The sequence below is a fragment of the Artemia sp. Qi Xiang Cuo genome, chromosome 5 (assembly GCF_049724085.1).
Source record: "Artemia sp. Qi Xiang Cuo chromosome 5, ASM4972408v1, whole genome shotgun sequence".
Classification (NCBI taxonomy): domain Eukaryota; kingdom Metazoa; phylum Arthropoda; class Branchiopoda; order Anostraca; family Artemiidae; genus Artemia; species Artemia sp. Qi Xiang Cuo.
Genome location: NC_142798.1, coordinates 75,991,729 through 76,011,155, shown reverse-complemented (window position 1 = coordinate 76,011,155; position 19,427 = coordinate 75,991,729). Strand labels below are relative to the sequence as shown.

The following is a 19,427-nucleotide window of genomic DNA, read 5'->3' as shown; positions in this document are numbered from 1 at the left end:
AAAACTCTATGGTAAAACTAAAACTAAATTAAACTAGAACTCTAAATAAAACTAAGCTAAGACTCTAAGCTAAAAACTCTAAACTCTTAACTAAAACTAAACTAAACTAGAACTCTAATTAAAACTCTAGGTATAAGATAAAACTCTAAACTAAAACTAAACTAAACTAGAACTTCAACAAAAACTCTAAACTAATACTCTAATCTAAAAAACTCTAAACTCTGAACTGAAACTAAACTAAACTAGAACTCTAACAAAAACTCTAAGCTAAGACTCTAAGCTAAAATTCTATACTCTTAAGTAAAACTAAACTTAACTAAAACTCTAAGCTAAGTTTCTAAGTTAAAATTCAAAATTATTAACCATAACTAAAATTAACTATAACTCTAGCATAACATATAAGCCAAGACTCTAATCTAAAAATAAAAACTATTAAAAAAAACTAAACTAAACTAGAAAACTAAAAAAAACTTAAATATAAGACTCTAAGATAAAAATCTAAACTCTTAAATAAAACTAAACTAAGCTAGAACTATAAATAAAATTCCAATTATAATATAAAACTCTAAACTAAACTAGAACTGCAACAAAAAACTCTTATCTAAGACTCTAAGATAAAAACTCTAAACTCTTAACTAAAGCCAAACTAAAATAAAACTCTAAGAAAAACCTAACATAATACTCTGTGGTAAAAGTCTAAACTCTTAACTAAAATTAAACTTCAACTTTAACAAAAACTCTAAGCTAAGACTCTAAGCTAAAACTCTAAACTCTTAACTATTACTAAACTAAACTAGAACTTTGACAAAAACTATGCTAATAATATAGTATTAATACTCTAAACTATTAAATGAAAATACACTACACAATACCTCTGACAAAAACTCTAAGCTAAGACTATAGGATAAAATTATAAACTCATAACAAAAACTAAACTAAACTGCAACTCTAACTAAATGTATATGCTATGAATCTAATTTAAAAAATTGAACTCTTAGCTTAAAATAAACTAAAGTAGAACTCTAACAAAAACTCTCAGCTAAGACTATAAGATAAAAACTCAAAACACTTAACTATAACTAAAATAAACTAAAATTCTAAGCTAAGTCTCTAATGTAAAACTTAAATCTTTTAACTATATCTAGAATGAACTAGAACTCTGGCTAAAACTCTAAAATAAGACTTTAAGATAAAACTCTAAACTCCTAACTATTAATAAAATAAAATTTATCTCTATCAAAAATTATATGATAAGAATCTAAGATAAAACTCTAAAATATTAACTAAAACTAAAATAAAATAAAAATACAACAAAAACTATAAGCTAAGACTCTAAGCTAAAAAATCTAAGCTATTAACTAAAACTATAATAAACTATAACTCTAACAAAAATTCTAAGCTAAGACTCTAAGCTAAAAACTCTAAACTCTTAACTAAAACTAAACTAAACTAGAACTCTAACAAAAACTATAAGATAATACTCTAAGATAAAAATCTATAAACTATTAAATAAAACTAAACTAAAATAAAACTATATTATAAATCTCTAAGGTATAAATCAAAACTCTTAACTATATGTAAACTATACTAGAACTCAAAACTAAAATAAACTATAACTATAAAAAAAACTCTAATCCAATACTCAAAGAAAAAATTCTAAACTCTTAACTAAAACTAAACTAGAACTATAGATAAAACTCTAAGCTAAGACTTTAAGTTAAAAAACTATAAACTATAAAATAAAAGTAAACTAGACTAGAACTCTAACTGAAAACCAAAGGTAACACAACAAATCCTTAACTAAAATTAAACTAAACTTCAACTCTAACAAAAACTCTAAGCTAATACTCTATGCTAAAACTCTAAACTATTAACTAAAACTAAACTAAACTAGAACTTCAACAAAAACTCTAAGCTAAAAACTCTAAACTCTTAACTAAAACTTAAGCAAACTATAACTTTAAGTAAAACTCTAAGCTATAACTATAAGATAAAATTCCAACTTATTAACTTTAACTAAAACTAACTAAACTATAACTATAACTAAAACTCTAAGCTAAGATTCTACGGTAAACTGTAAACTTTAAAAAAAAAATATAACAAACCAGAACTCCAACTTAACCTCAAATTTAAAAAATCATCCTATTAAATGAATATAAAATAAAATAGAAGTCTAAAAAAAAACAACTCTAAGCTCTTAACTAAAACTAAAATAAACTTCAACTCCAACAAAATTTATATGCTAAGACTCTAAGATAAAACTCTAACATAAAAATAAACTATAATAGAACTTTAAAATAAACTCTAAGCTAATACTCTAAGCTAAAAACACTAAACTCTTAACTAAAACTAAAATAAACTAGAACTCTAAAAAAAACTCTAAGCTGAGACTATAAGATAAAACTCTAAACTCTTAAGTAAAACTAAACTAAACTAGAACTCTAAGCTAAGACTCTACGGTAAAACACCAAACTCTTAACTAAAACTAAACTAAACTAGAACTCTAACTTAAGCTCAAAGGTAAAACATCAAACTATTAACTAAAATTAAACTAAACTAGAACTCTAACAAAAAACTCTAAGCTAAGACTCTAAGCTAAAACTTGAAACTCTTAACTAAAACTTAATCAAACTAAAACTTTCAGTAAAACTCTAAGCTATGACTCTAAGCTAAAACTCTAAATTCTTAACTGTAACTAAACTAAACTTCAACTCTAACAAACACTCTAAGCTAAGACTCTAAGGTAAAGCGCTAAACTCTTAACTAAAAATAAACTAAACTATAACTCTAACAAAAACTCTGAGCTAAGACTCTAAGCTAAAACTCGAAACTCTTAACTAAAACTTAACCAAACTACAACTTTAAGTAAAATTATAAGCTATGACTCTAAGCTAAAAATCTAAATTCTGAACTGTAACTAAACTAAACTTAACTAGAACTCTTAATAAAACTCTAAGCTAAGACTCTAAGCTAAAAACTCTAAACAATTAAATAAACCTAAACTAGAACTCTAACAAAAACAAAAAGCTAAGACTATATGATAAAAAAAAACTCTAAACTTTTAAGTAAAACTAAACCAAACTAAAACTTTAAGCTAATACTCAAAGATAAAAACTATAAACTCTTAACTAAAAGTAATCTAAACAAAAACTGTAACTGAAACTCAAAGGTAAAACATAAAATTCATAACTAAAATTAAACTAAACTTCAACTCTAACAAAAACTATAAGCTAAGACTCTAAGCTAAAACTCTAAACTATTAACTAAAACTAAACTAAACTAAAACTTCAACAAAAACTATAAGCTAAGACTCTAAGCTAAAAACTCTAAGCTATTAACTAAAACTAAAATAAACTAGAACTCTAACAAAAACTCTAAGCTAAGACTAAGCTAAACACTCTAAACTCTTAACTAAAACTAAACTAAACTAGAACTCTAAATAAAACTATAAACTAAGACTATAAGGTAAAACAAAAAACTCTTAACTAAAACTAAACTAAACTAGAACTCTAACAAAAACTCTAAGCTAAAACTCTAAGCTTAAAAAACTCTAAACTCTTAACTAAAACTAAACTAAAATAAAACTCTATGCTAAGTCTCTAAGGTAAAACTCAAAAATACTAACTATATTTAAAATAAACTATAAATCAAAAATAGAATAAAATATAACTCTAAAAAAAACTCTAAGATAAAATTATAAACTATTAGATAAAACTAAACTAAACTAGAACTCTAACTAAAACTATAATATATGAATCTAAGCTACAAAACTCTAAACACTTAAATAAAAGTAAACTAGACTAGAACTCTATAATAAAATAAAATTTAAAAAATAAAATTCTTAAATAAAATAAACTAAACTTCAACACTCACAAAAACTAATAGCTGAGACTCAAAGCTAAAACTCTAAAATATTAACTAAAACTAAACTATATCATCTACAAAAACTCTAAACTAAAAACTCTAAACACAAATAGACAAAATCAAAAAAATAACATTATGAAAAAATCTAAGCTATGACTCTAATATAAAACTCCAAATTCTGATCTTTAACTAAAACTAAACTAAACTAGAACTCTAAGTAACTAACTCTAACTATAAGCTAAGATTCTATGGTAAATTCTAAACTTTAAACTAAAACTAAACTAAACTAGAACTCTAACTGAAACTCAAAGGTAAAAATCAAACTCTTAACTAAAATTAAACTAAACTAGAACTCTAACAAAAAAACTCTAAACTCTTAACTAAAACTAAACTAAACTTCAACTCTAACAAAAACTATAAGCTAAGACTATAAGCCAAAACTCTAAACTAAAACTAAACTATACTATAACTTCAACATAAACTCTAAGCCAACACTCTAAGCTAAAAACACTAAACTCTTAACTAAAACTAAAATAAACTATAACTTTAACAAAAACTCTACGCTTAGACTCTAAGCTAAAACTCTAAATTCTGAACTGTAACTAAACTAAACTATAACGATTATATAATACTATAATGTAAAAAATCGAACTCTTAATTAAAACTAAACTAAACTAGAACTCTATCTGAAACTGAACGGTAAAACATCCAACTCTCAACTAAAATTAAACTAAACTAGAACTCTATCAAAAACTCTAAGCTAATACTTTAATCCAAAACTCAAAAATCCTAACTAAAACTAAGCCTAACTACAACTATAAGTAGAATTATAAGCTATGACTCTAAGCTAAAACTCTAAATTCTTTAACTGTAACTAAACTAAACTTCAACTCTAACTAAAACTGTAAGCTAGGACTCTAAGGTAAAACTCTAAACTCTTAACTAAAACTAAACTAAACTAGAACTCTGATATAATACTATATTCTTTAATTCGACACTATGAACTGACACTAAAAAACCATACAATATTCAGTAAATTCCAAAGCTACGTCTCTAAGCTAAAACTCTAAATTCTGAACTGTAACTAATCTAAACTGGATTAGAACACTAACCAAAACTCCTAGCTACTACTCTAAGCTAAAGACTCTAAACTCTTAACTAAAACTAAACTAAACTAGAACTCTAACAAAAACTCTAATCTAAGACTCTAAGATAAAAAAAAACTCTAAACTTTTAACTAAAACTAAACCAAACTAAAACTTTAAGCTAATACTATAAGCTAAAAACTCTAAACTCTTAACTAAAATTAAACTAAACTAGAACTCTAACTGAAACTCAAAGGTAAAACATAAAATTCATAACTAAAATTAAACTAAACTTCAACTCTAAAAAAAACTATAAGCTAAGACTATAAGCTAAAACTCTAAAATCTTTACTAAAACTAAACTAAACTAAAACTTCAACAAAAACTCTAAGCTAAGACTCTAAGCTAAAAACTCTAAGCTCTTAACTAAAACTAAAATAAACTAGAACTCTAACAAAAACTCTAAGCTAAGACGAAGCTAAAAACTCTAAACTCTTAAATAAAACTAAAACAAACTAGAGCTCTAACTAAAAATATAAACTAAGACTCTAATTTAAAACAAAAAACTATTAACTAAAATTAAAATAAAATAGAACTCTAACAAAAACTCTAATCTAAGACTCTGATGTAAAAAACTCTAAACTCTTAACTAAAACTAAACTAAACTAAAACTCTATGATAAGTCTATAATGTAAAACACAAAACTCTTAACTATATTTAAAATAAAATATAACTCAAAAATAAAATAAAATATAACTCTAAAAAAAAATATAAGATAAGACTCTAAGATAAAATTCTAAACTCTTAACTAAAAATAAAAGAAAATAGAACTCTAAATAAAACTCTAAGCTAAGACTATAATATAAAAAACTGTAAACTCTAAACTAAAAGTAAACTAAACTAGAACTCTAACTGAAACTCAAAGGTAAAACATCAAATTCTTAACTAAAATTAAACTAAACTCGAACTCTAACAAAAAAACCCTCTAAACTCTTAACTAAAACTAAACTAAACTTCAACTCTAACAAAAACTCTAAGCTAAGACTCTAAGCTAAAACTCTAAACTAAAACTAAACTATACTATAACTTCAACATAAACTCTAAGCTTACACTCTAATATAAAAAAACTAAACTCTTAACTAAAAGTAAAATAAACTAGAACTCTAACAGAAACTCTAAGCTTAGATTCTAAGATAAAACTCTAAACTATTAAGTAAAACTAAACTAAACTAGAACTCTAAGATAAAACTCTAGGGTAAAACACCATACTCTTAACTAAAATTAAACTAAACTAGAACTCTAACTGAAACTCAAATGTAAAACATCAAAATCTTAACTAAAATTAAACTAAACTAGAACTATAACAAAAAACTCTAAGCTAAGACTCTAAGCTAAAACTCGAAAATCTTAACTAAAACTTAGCCAAACTAAAAATTTAAGTAAAACTCTAAGCTATGTCTCTAAGCTAAAACTCTAAATTCTTAACTGTAACTAAACTAAACTTCAACTCTAACTAAAACTCTAAGCTAAGACTCTAAGCTAAAACTCGAAACTCTTAACTAAAACTTAGCCAAACTAAAAATTAAATTAAAACTATAATCTATTAATATATTATAAAAAGATATATTATAAAAATTAAATAAAAAAATCTTAAAATATACATAAAACTATAATATAATAATATAATTTAAAAATATATAATATTAACTAAATATAAACTACACTATAAATCTAACAAAAACTCTAAGATAATAATTTAAGCTAAAATTCTAAAATCTTAACTAAAACTAACATACAATTTACCTACTGAAAAAAATCAATGCTGAAAAACTGTAGAATCTAAGCTGGAAGATAACTAAAGTGGAACTAAAAAATAAAATCAACGGTGAAACATCAAATTATAAAATAAAATTGAACTTCACCACAGCTTTCTCAAAAACTCTAAGCAAAAACTCCGGACCAAGACTCTAAAATAAAACTAAACTATACTAGATCTTCAACATAAACTCTAAGCTAAGACTCTAAGCTAAAAACACTAAACTCTTAACTAAAACTAAAATAAACTAGTACTCTAACAAAAACTCTAAGCTGGGACTCTAAGCTAAAACTCTAAACTCTTAAGTAAAACTAAACTAAACTAGAACTCTAAGCTAAGACTCTAAGGTAAAACACCAAACTCTTAACTAAAACTAAAATAAACTAGAACTCTAACTGAAACTCAAAGGTTAGACATCAATCTCTTAACTAAAATTAAACTAAACTAGAACTCTGACAAAAATTGTAAGCTAAGACTCAGCTAAAACTCGAGATTCTTAACTAAAACTTAGCCAAACTAAAACTTTAAGTAAAACACTAAGCTATGACTATAAGCTAGAAATTTAAATTCTTAACTGTAACTAAACAAAACTTCAACTCTAACAAACACTCTAAGCTAAGACTCTAAGGTAAAGCTCTAAACTCTTAACTAAAACTAAACTAAACTACAAATCTAACAAAAACTCTAAGCTAAGACTCTAAGCTAAAATTCGAAACTCTTAACTAAAACTTAACCAAACTACAATTTTAAGTAAAATTATAAGCTATGACTCTAAGCTAAAACTCTAAATTCTGAACTGTAACTAAACTAAACTAGAACTCTGAATAAAACTCTAAGCTAAGACTCTAAGCTAAAGACTCTAAGCTATTAAATAAACTAAACTAGAACTATAAAAAACACTCTAAGATAAGAATATAATATAAAAAAAAAACTCTAAGCTTTTAACTAAAATTAAACCAAACTAAAGCTTTAAGCTAATACTATAAGATAAAAACTCCAAACTCTTAACCAAAAGTAGACTAAAATATAACTCTAAATGAAACTCAGAGGTAAAACATCAAATTCATAACTAAAACTAAACTAAACTTCAACTCTAACAAAAACTCTAAGCTAAGAATCTAAGCTAAAACTCTAAACTCTTAACTAAAACTTCAACAAAAACTCTACGCTAAGACTCTAAGCTAAAAACTCTAAGCTCCTAACTAAAACTAAACTAAACTATAACTCAAACTACAACTCTAAGCTGAGAATATAAGCTAAAAAACTCTAAACTCTTAACTAAAAATAAACTAAAATAGAACTATAACAGAAACTCTAAGCTAAGACTCTAATTTAAAACACCAAACTCTTAACTAAAACTAAACTAAACTAGAACTATAACAAAAACTATAATATAAGACTCTGAGCTAAAAAACTCTAAACTATTAACTAAAACTAAACTAAACTAAAAATATATGATAAGTCTCTAAGGTAAAACTCAAAACTACTAAATATATTTAAAATAAACTATAACTCAAAACTAGAATAAAATAGAACTCTAAAAAAAACTCTGAGATAAAATTCTTAACTCTTAGCTAAAACTAAACTAAACTAGAACTCTAACTAAAACTCTAAGATAAGACTCTAAACTAAGAAACTTTAAACTCTAAAATAAAAGTAAACTAGAATATAACTCTAAATTAAAATAAAATTTAAAAAATCAAATTATTAAATAAAATTAAAATAAACTCAGAATATCACAAAAACCATTAGATAAGAATATAAGCTAAAAATATACACTCTTAACTAAAACTAAACTATAACTTCAACAAAAACTATAAGCTAAAAAATCTAAACTCTTAACTAAAACTTAACCAAACTATAACTTTAAGTAAAACTCTAAGCTATAATTCTAAGCTAAAACTCTAAATTCTGAACTGTAACTAAAACTAAACTAAACTAGAACCCTAAGTAAAACTCTAATCTAAGATTCTATGGTAAAATATAAAATCTTAAATAAAAAAATAAAAAAAAAGAAATATAAATTAAAATAAATTTTAAAAAATAAAACTAATACATAAACTGAAAAGAATATAGAACTCTAACAAAAACAACACTCGAAACTCTTGACTAAAACTAAACTAAACTAAACTTCAACTCTAACAAAAACTTTAAGCTAATACTTTAATAAATGACTAAAAACAAAAAAAAAAATATAATAAAAATTCAAAATAAAATAAAATCTAAGACTCTAAGCTAAAAACACTAAACTCTTAACTAAAACTAAAATAAACTATAACTTTAACAAAAACTCTAAGCTGAGACTCTAAGCTAAAACTCTAAACTCTTAAGTATAACTAAACTAAACTAAACTAGAACTCTAAGCTAAGACTCTAAGGTAAAATACCAAACTCTTAACTAAAACTAAACTAAACTAGAACTCTAACTGAAACTCAAAGGTAAAACATCAAACTCTTAACTAAAATTAAACTAAACTAGAACTCTAAAAAAAAACTCTAAGCTATGACTCTAAACTAAAACTCAAAACTCTTAACTATAACTGAGCTAAAATAAGACATTTAGTAAAACTCTAAGCTATGACTCTAAGCTAAAAGTCTAAAATCTTAACTGTAACTAAAATAAACTTCAACTCTAGCTAAAACTCTAAGCTAAGACTCTAAGATAAAATTCTAAACTCTTAACTAAAACTAAACTAAACTAGAACTCTAACAAAAACTCTTATCTGAGACTCTAAGATGAAAATCGAAACTCTTAACTAAAACTTAACCAAACTATAACTTTAAGTAAAATTATAAGCTATGACTCTAAGCTAAAACTCCAAATTCTGAACTGTAACTAAACTAAACTAAACTAGAACTCTGAATAAAACTCTAAGCTAAGACTCTAAGCTAAAGACTATAAACTCTTAACTAAAAATAAACTAAACTATAACTCTAACAAAAACTATAAGATAAGAATATAATATAAAAAAAAACTCTAAACTTTTAAATAAAAATAAACCAAAATAAAACTTTAAGCTAATAATCTAAGCTAAAAACTCCAAAGTCTTAACTAAAATTAAACTAAAATAGAACTCTAACTGAAACTCAAAGGTAAAACATCAAATTCATAACTAAAATTAAACTACACTTCAACTCTAACAAAAACTATAAGCTAAGACTATAATCTAAAACTCTAAACTATTAACTAAAACTAAAATAAACTAAAACTTCAACAAAAACTATAAGCTAAAACTCTAAGATAAAAACTATAAACTCATAACTATAACTAAAATAAACTAGAACTCTAACAAAAATTCTATGCTAAGACTCGAAGCTAAAAACTCTAAACTCTTAACTAAAACTAAACTATAACTCTAACTAAAACTATAAACTAAGACTCTAAGTTAAAACAACAAACTCTTAACTAAAATTAAAATAAACTAGAACTCTAACAAAAACTCTAAGTTAAGACTCTAAGATAAAAAACTCTAAACTCTTAACTAAAACTAAACTAAACTAAAACTATAAGCTAATTCTATAAGTTAAAACTCAAAAATATTAAATATATTTTAACTAAACTATAACTAAAAACTAAAATAAACTATAACTCTAAAAAAAAATCTAAGATAAGAATCTAATATAAAACTATAAAATCTTAAATAAAACTAAACTAAACTATAACTCTAACTAAAACTCTAAGCTAAGACTCTAAGCTAAAAAACTCTAAACTCTAAACTAAAAGTAAACTAGACTAGAACTCTAACTGAAATTCAAAGTTAAACAATCAAACCCTTAAATAAAATTAAACTAAACTGTAACGTTAACAAAAAAAAACCCTCTAAACTATTAGATAGAAATAAACTAAACTTCAACTATAAAAAAAACTCTAAGCTAAGAATCTGAGCTAAAACTCTAAACTAAAACTAGACTATATTAGAACTTCAACATAAACTATAAGCTAAGACTATAAGCTAAAAACACTAAACTCTTTACTAAAACTAAAATAAAGTGGAACTCTAAAAAAAACTCTACGCTTAGATTCTAAGCTAAAACTCTAAAATCTTAGTTAAAACTAAACTAAACTAGAACTATAAGCTAAGACTCTAGTGTAAAACACCAAACTCTTAACTAAAACTAAACTAAACTAGAACTCTAACTGAAGCTCAAATGTGAAACAACAAACTATTAACTAAAATTAAACTAAACTAAAACTCTAACAATAAACTCTAAGCTAAGACTCTAAGCTAAAACTCTAAACTATTAACTAAAACTTAACTAAACTAAAACTTTAATTAAAACTCTAAGCTATGACTCTAATCTAAAACTATAAAATCTGAACTGTAACTAAAATAAAATTCAACTCTAACTAAAACTCAAAGCTAAGACTCTAAGCTAAAACTCGAGACTCTTAACTAAAACTTAACTAAACTAAAACTATAAGAAAAATTCTAAGCAATGACTCTAAGCTAAAACTCTAAATTCTTAACTGTAACTAAACTAAACTTAAACTCTAACTAAAACTCTAAGCTAAGACTCTAAGTTAAAACTCTAAACTCTTAACTAAAACTAAACTAAACTAGAACTCTAACAAAAACTCTGAGCTAAGACTTTAAGCTAAAACTTGAAACTCTTAACTAAAACTTCACCAAACTAAAACTTTAATTAAAATTATAATCTATTACTCTAATATAAAAATATAAATTATGAACTTTAACTAAACTAAACTAAATTATAACTCTGAATAAAACTCTAAGATAAGACTCTAAGCTAAAAACTCTAAACTCTTAACTAAAACTAAACTAAACTAGAACTCTAACAAAAACTCTAAGCTAATAATATAAGATAAAAAAAAACTAAAATTTTAACTAAAACTAAACCAAACGAAAACTATAAGATAATACTATAATATAAAAACTATCAACCCTTAACTAAAAGTAAAAACTAAAATAGAAAGCTAACAGAGACTTAGAGGTAAAACATCAAATTCATAACTAAAATTAAACTAAACTATAGCTCTTAAAGAAACTATAAGCTGATACTCTAAGATCAAACTCGAAATTCTTAAATAAAACTTAACCAAACTACAACTGTAAGTAAAATTATAAGCTATGACTCTAATCTAAAACTATAAATTCTTAACTGTAACTAAAATAAACTAAACAATAAATCTAAATAAAACTCTAAGCTAAGACTCTAAGCTAAAAAATCTAAACTCTTAACTATAAATAAACTAAACTAGAACTATAACAAAAACTCTAAGCTAAGACTCAAAGCTAAAAAACTCTAAACTTTTAACTAAATCTAAACCAAACTAAAAATTTAAGCTAAGACTCTAAGCTAAAAACTCTAAACTCTTAACTAAAACTAAAGTAAACTAGAACTAAACCAAACTAAAACTTTAAGCTAAGACTCTAAGCTAAAAACTCTAAACTCTTAACTAAAACTAAACTAAACTAGAACTCTAATAAAAACTCTAAGCTAAGAGTCTAAGCTAAAAAAACCTCTAAACTTTTAACTAAAACTAAACCAAACTAAAACTCTTAACCAAACTAAAACTCTAAGCTAAGTCTCTAAGGTAAAACTTCAAACTCTTACCTATAACTAAGTTGTGGGTGAAAAGGATGGGTACTTCAATTTGTAAAATGGGTTTATGACGGTCACTAAGAATAGAACTTGTTCTGAAATGCCTTTTGAAAAGTATTGCTTGCTGTTGGGCATTCAAAAAGCTGTAAAGTAAAGTTGTGGTTGAAAAGGATGGGAACTTCAACTTGTAAAATGGGTTTAGGATGGACATTATGAAAAGATCTTGTCCTGAAATGCCTTTTGAAAAGTATTGCTTGGTGTTTGATCATTAAAAAATCTGCAAAGTAAAGTTTTGGGTTAAAAGTATTGGTACTTCAATTTGTAAAATGGGTTTAGGAGGGACGTTAAGAAAAGAACTTGCTCTGAAATGCCATTGAAAAGTATTGCTTGGTGTTGGAGCATTCAAAAAGCAGTATAGTAAAGTTGTGGGTGAAAAGGATGGGTACTTCAACTTGTAAAATGGGTTTAGGATGGACATTAAGAAAATAACTTGTTCTGAAAAGATATAATAAAGCCATAAAAAAGTATTAAAAAATGGGGGCTCCGGGGCCTCGGGGGCGCCGGGGGTCCTTTGGGGGTCTGGGGCGCCCTTTAGGGCCGGGTGGCCCTTTGGGAGCCCTGTGGACCTTTGCGGACTCGGGGAGGGCCTTTGGGGGGCCTGGGGAGGGCCTTTGGGGGTCTGGGGAGGACCTTTGGGGGTCTTGGGGGCACTTGAGGGCCGATTGGTCCTTTGGGAGCGCGGTGGACCTTTGGGGTCCGGTGGAGGGACTTTGGGGGTCCAGGGGGCCCTTTGGGAGCCTGGTGGTCTTTTGGGAGCCCGGTGGACCTTTGGGGACCGGGGGCTTCCTTCGGGGTTGGGGTGGGGTATGAGGAGCCTTTGGGGTTGGGGTAGAGGACCTCACGACACTGTTAAAATACAACTTGTGTATTATAAGGACCACAGAGTTTTACCCTCAAATTCTCTTCTAAAATCATCTTTTAAATCATCTTTTAAAATGTCTCTAACTGTTTCGCCGAAATAATTCCCTAAAATAATAATTTGTTCTGAAAAGATAAAATAAAGCCTTAAAAAGTATTAAAATGGAGGCTCAGGAGCCTTTGGGGCGCCGGGGGCCCTTTGGGAGCCCGGGGGACCTTTGAGAACCGGTGGCTTCCTTCGGGGTTGGGGTGGGGGGATCGGAAACCTTTGGGGTTGTGGTAGGGGACCCCATAACACTGTTCAAATTGAACTTGTGTATTATAACGACCACAGAGTTTCACCCTCAAATTCTCTTCTAAAATCATCTTTTAAATCATCTTTTAAAATGTCTCTAACTGTTTCGCCGAAATAATTCCATAACCTGTCTAAAACGGTTTCGCCCAAATAATCCCTAAACGTAATTTCAGTGAGTTCCTTTTGTTTTTGGCATCCCTGTGCTTTCACATTTCAAATTACTAAGAAACCTGATTCCCACGCTAAAACAATTCATCGCTAAGATGTTTCTTTGAGAATTGTTTCCATGGCGTTTGGTTATTAATATCTTTTGGAGTTTGACCAGTAGAGTTGTTTCCCAGGCAAAGACATTAATGACTTGGATCTATTCCTGGAGAATCGTTTCTAGGTGAAAATTTTTAAGTTCTGACAGATGATGTCATTGGTTGATTGATCTGTCAAGAAAGGGGAATTAATTTGTTGTTTCTAAAGGTAATTATTGATTCACGATAGGGGAATTGAGGTCGACAGCACAGGTGTTCCAAATTTCTGGAAACTCATAACATTCGCTGAGAGCGTGCACTTACAACAACAACAACATCAACACCTTTGGAAATTTAGGTCATTGACACACTTTGATTACGCAATCAATTTCTCAGAAATCCATCTCCCCTAGGGACTCTATGCCCATATTTGATGTTAAAAAAAGTTGTAGGTGGCAGCAGAGTGTTCTCGTGGGGCTGGTACCCCCCTTCTACTACTATATGGCTCGTTTTTCAGTTTTCATTGTAATTTTCACGTGATTTGGGAAAATTGACTCCAACTTGACCCCCCTCCCCAGGATTTTGACGAAATTACACCACAACTGTATACTTTGAATATTATACTCCACTAGCAGTACTCAAGTAATTATGATATAGTACTTTTGATAAAATGGTACATGTAAAATTATGGAGCATGACAAGGACTTGAGTGAGTTGGTTATAACAGATAATAACCGACATTTCTAACAGCCAACTATACAAGTTACATTTCTTACTATTCTACAATTTTTACATGTAAAAATACTTTCTGCTCAAAGCAAAGCTGTCGGAAAACAAGTTGTGCTGCTAAAGTGTCGAACATTTTGTATACCTGTTCCAGAAATATACTTAACTTATATAGCAATACTACTCTTTACCTATTTTACTCAATACGGAATTAGCCATCTCTATTGTCTGCCAGTTCTCATTGCCTTCCAGTTGGCGAGCCTTAAAAAATCTTCAAAGGCATCCTCTAGCTTCTTTAAATGCTTTTGTTTCCAAATTTCAAGTCAGTTTTTGCCTTTGCAATTTGCCGAAATAAATTATCCAAAAATGTATAAACAGATCCAGTGCGAACTAGGGGTGGGCCATTGGCTGTAATACTCCATAGACTTGTCAAGTCTCCCCCTAAAAAAGATATATTCAACAACGATTCCTTATTTATTTAAACACACAAGCTCACGTTATTTTGCTACTCTCCTTCGATTTTAAAATATAAAAAAAAACAACAATTTTACATTCATTCTACAGTTGAGATTCAGTTCTATCCATCTATCGAATTAAGTTTTTGAAATTTGATTAGTTATTCTTTTTAGGTTGACAATGCGTTGAATATTAGTTGATATCTGTTGATAAAAATGAAATTTTTCCTATTTTTAAAGGAAGTGGGCAGAATACACATTATATATTACAATTCTCAACAACCTTCAAATTCCATATCAAGCTTAATAGGAATGAGACAGAGCTCAACGATTCCGCAGAAGGGAAATATGAATCTTCTCGGGACATTTGGAGTCGGTAAAGCAATTTTTTTTAGTATGTATTAATATTATGTCATTTAAAAAAATCGCTGTAGATTGTAATTTAAAGTAAGACTGAAGCGAGATAATATAACTGAGAAATCTATAAAATTATTATTTTTAACTTTAAAAAAAAGAATTTTTTATTCATTAATGTTTTTCAAAAACTTAATCATTCAAATATAATTTATGATTACTTTTTTATTTATTATAATTTATTTAGGAACTTGATTATTCAAATGAATTTAATTATCCGTAAATTTAATTATAAATTTAATAAAAAAAAACTAAACAACCACCCGTAACTACCCTATGAAAACTCTGCCAATGTAAATGGCTTTACAGAATTACCAAACCAACCGAATACTCTGAATAGGACTAGAGATGTCAACTGCACGTAGGCGGTAAAGAAATAATAATAAAGAAATAAAGATAAAAAACTAAAACAAAAAAATTAACCAGAGATCAGAAATTCTTTTACAATCATTCTAAAGGTACCAAACAAATGACAATTTCTAACGATGACGAATGACTACTGCAGGCAGACTGGCAAGTCTGCCTTTCAGTCGGTTCCACCTTACAGTGGTTATCTGGCCATCCTTGAAAAACACTCAAAAGAGACAGCGGTGGCGAACACGGACACAAATTTCATGGCAACCTCGTATAAGTATTTCTGACACCCCATATTACGAGATTTAAGGTGACCAGTTTTTCGCGTAATTATGGACATGGAATTATTGGAATTATGTTTTGAAGACCTACAGAGCAGTGATAGATTCTGCTGATGGCGAAGCATGTCTCGTATTGACTACTAAAAATTCGTCGTGGGATCTCCACAACCTGACTTAATTCTGTTGTAGCTGGATAACAGGTACTGTCACAACACTTGCATTTACCGATAGAGATTCAAGAGCCGGCAAGGCAAAATCCATTTCTCTTGCTATTTTACTCTCAACTTGATGAAGATTGTTAGATGAGATATACATTTTCTTCAAGCGCGGAGCAGAGTATCTTGACGGGTGTGGCTTGACCAAGTCTTTTAAACCTTGAGGGCATTTTATGCAGGAAAGCCTCTTGGTGGTTCTCAGTATCATTTGAGAAACCATCGTCACTAAAAGCAGTTTGAGTTTGAGAGTGGGCTACGCCAGCTTATGTGTACAGCTATGTATGATATGCAGAAGTCGATGGATTGACCGTGTTATTGTTTGCAAAATAATTTTGTATACTACTACTAGCACTAACAACCACTCACTGCCGTACTAGACCCCCAAAGGCCAATACAGCTACTCCCGGTTTTTCTCCATCCCAGTTTATTCAAAACCCCCCTTTTTATGCCCTCCCAAGAAGTTCCAATTTCCCTTAAATCTTTCTCTACGGCATCCCATTTAGGAAGGATTTGCTTTTTGTTTGGCCCAAGATGGTCGACCGAGAAACGACAAAATTTGGCAAACTCTCATCCGCAGAACCTGTCCAAACCATCTCAAACTTTCTTTCCTTATAGCCCTAGAAAGCAGGACTGAACCACAGTTTTGTACAGCTAACATTTTAATTCTCTGACACCCATCTAGCATTACCTCCTTCGTGTTTCACAGCCCCCACACTTTGGAATCATTCTTGACTACTGTCATAAGTGTAGCTTCCAGTATTCTAATCTTGGTCCACAGACTTATTTTCCCATTCTTCCAATTTTTTTAAATTGCAGAAAAACACCCTGGTCATAGCTATTTTACTTTTAACATCTTCGCTGCACCCACCGTCTTCACTAATAATATTTTTAGCTAGGTAAGTAAAAATGTCCCCTTGATTGATCTTCTCTTTACCCAGCATCCCCTCTTCACCTTTGCTTGTTTCCAGTATTATCAACTTAGTCTTATTAGTATTAATTTCAAACCTCTTCTTGCAACCTGAATTCTCAAGTGCTCCAACATTCATTCATTTTGCAAACATTTGCATGTGGGATGCTCAAACAGCATACTAAATTTAAGAGACTTTTACCTCCCCAATTGATATGTTCTCCTGTTGCCTTTGCTGTTCTCCTTAGTACAAAGTCCATCAATATGATCCATTTAATCCAGGATAGAACGCAGCACTTTGTAACTCCCGATTTTATACAAAACCAGATACTAGCCTCATTTCTTATCTTAACCCTAGCAATTTTGCTCTCGTAAATAGCACTAATCCCTTTAATGTACTTATTTGGTTTACCATACAAGGCTATAACCATCGCTAAATCTCTTCTATCGGCTGAATCTAACTTTTGCCTAAAATTTAAAAAATTGAGGACTTAAGATGAGATGAGATGGATTTTATTTTAGACTAATAATTAATTCATACTTAACTGGCACTTACCATATTTTTTAAATAGCATTATGAACCAACGTTGAAAATGGTAAGAACGTGTGACGCCTTATTAAGCCACTATTTTTGCTTGAAATATCATAATCCAAATGATGAGTCGCTTGACTCATCATAAACCAAACTCATTCACTCTTCCTACTCTTTTCTTACTTTTAAATACTATTCAACCCTCCCGAATATAAAAAAAATACCCACAAAACAAACCCAAAAAAGTAAAAAATATAAGAAACTAACAATCAAATATGTTCAATTCCCACCCATCAAAAACTTTTTAATCTAATTTTAAACTGAAACTGGTTTTCTGACTCTCTAATACTCGCCGGGAAACTATTCCACAGATTAACTGCATAATTTCTAATTAAAAAGTAGATCGACTCGTACACCTTACTTCTGAGACTAAGCTTCCACGACATTTAGTCCTGTGCTGATGATAATCTGAATTAAACTTAAAAAAATCTCTAAGATATTCAGGAGATAATCTATTAAGCACTTGGTAAGTAAATACTCCCGCCTGATGGTCCCTGATCTGATGAAAATTTAAAACTCTAATATTCTAAAGCGGTTTGATGACTCAGGCACTTCTAATTTATATTAACCTAAGAATGAAGTATTGGACGATGTATCATCGCCCTTTTGTAAAACACACTTTTTTTCTCATAGAACTTTATCTACAGCATCTCTAAGTCTAAAGAGTATCACCATACTAAGTAATCTGCTTCCTACAGAAACCAAGCTATTGCCTTTAAATAACGACATTCCCTGTTATCACTTTTCTTAAAGAGGTGATTCAATAAGGTTTTTCTAAAATCGCTAGGTACTTCCTTTTTTTTCAAAAACCATATTCATAATCTTCAGTAATTTGGCTCTAATTTCACAATCACTAAATTAAAAAAAATTATATACCACACTATCACAGCCTGGTACCTTATTAATTTTTATTCCTTTTATTACTGTCACTAATTCTCTCTAAAAAAAAAAAAAAAAAAAATTCTTAAATCCCAGATATCACAAACTTTTTCCTTTTTATCTGTCTTTTCCTATCTCAACATGATCTGTCCATCGCTCTGACCCTTTCGCGCCTGACGTGACCTTTATGTCACGCAACTTTAGGAATTTTTCTTTTTTTTTCTACTAAAGACATCTAGTCAAATTTGGTATCATTAAATTTGCTGTTTCAAGAGCTGCAAGATGGTGGTTGACCATCCTAGGGGCTATCAGACTCATTCTTGCCGGAGAGCTTACATTAAAACTGAAATAGTCAAATAACCCTGTTTATTTTGCCTATGGTGAGCTCGTAACTTGAGGTAAGGGATTGTGTAATGACTCGTTAGAATTAACATTGTTTATACAACATTTTGATGTATATTTAAAATTTTTTTGTTTTCTCAGTGGACTACAAAAAGCAAAAAAACAGATGTGACAGATTGGTCACGTCAACATCTGCTGATTTCTGACCCGTGACATACATGTCACGTCAGCGAGTGCCGTTTTTTCATCCGTGACATTTATGACCCATCAGCAGGTACTGTTTAGCTACTAGTGGTTAAATATGGTTTTCTTGTTTATTGCTAATCTTGTCAATGTTAATCTTGTTAACCCTACAGGCTTTCTTGGGCCTGGATACAATAACCTGGACATCAAATCTCTTGTTTCAGGTTGCCATGACGAAACGAAGGAACCTTAAAGACTCACAAATCTTGGCATACCTTGACGAGGATATATCTGAA

General features: G+C 28.7%; 1 protein-coding gene across 1 annotated transcript in view; it reads right to left on the bottom strand.

Moving 5' to 3' along the window:
• LOC148952538 (uncharacterized) overlaps positions 1-17,810 on the bottom strand; it is a 211,650-nt gene extending 193,840 nt beyond the window's left edge. Inside the window, exons 1-3 of the mRNA XM_089089219.1 lie at positions 17,722-17,810; positions 17,338-17,603; positions 16,239-16,453 (exon numbers count right to left, since the gene is read on the bottom strand). Coding sequence (XP_088945345.1) covers positions 16,239-16,453; positions 17,338-17,603; positions 17,722-17,810 — 570 coding nt within the window. The remainder of the gene's footprint in view (positions 1-16,238; positions 16,454-17,337; positions 17,604-17,721) is intronic.
• Between the last annotated feature and the right edge of the window lie 1,617 nt (positions 17,811-19,427).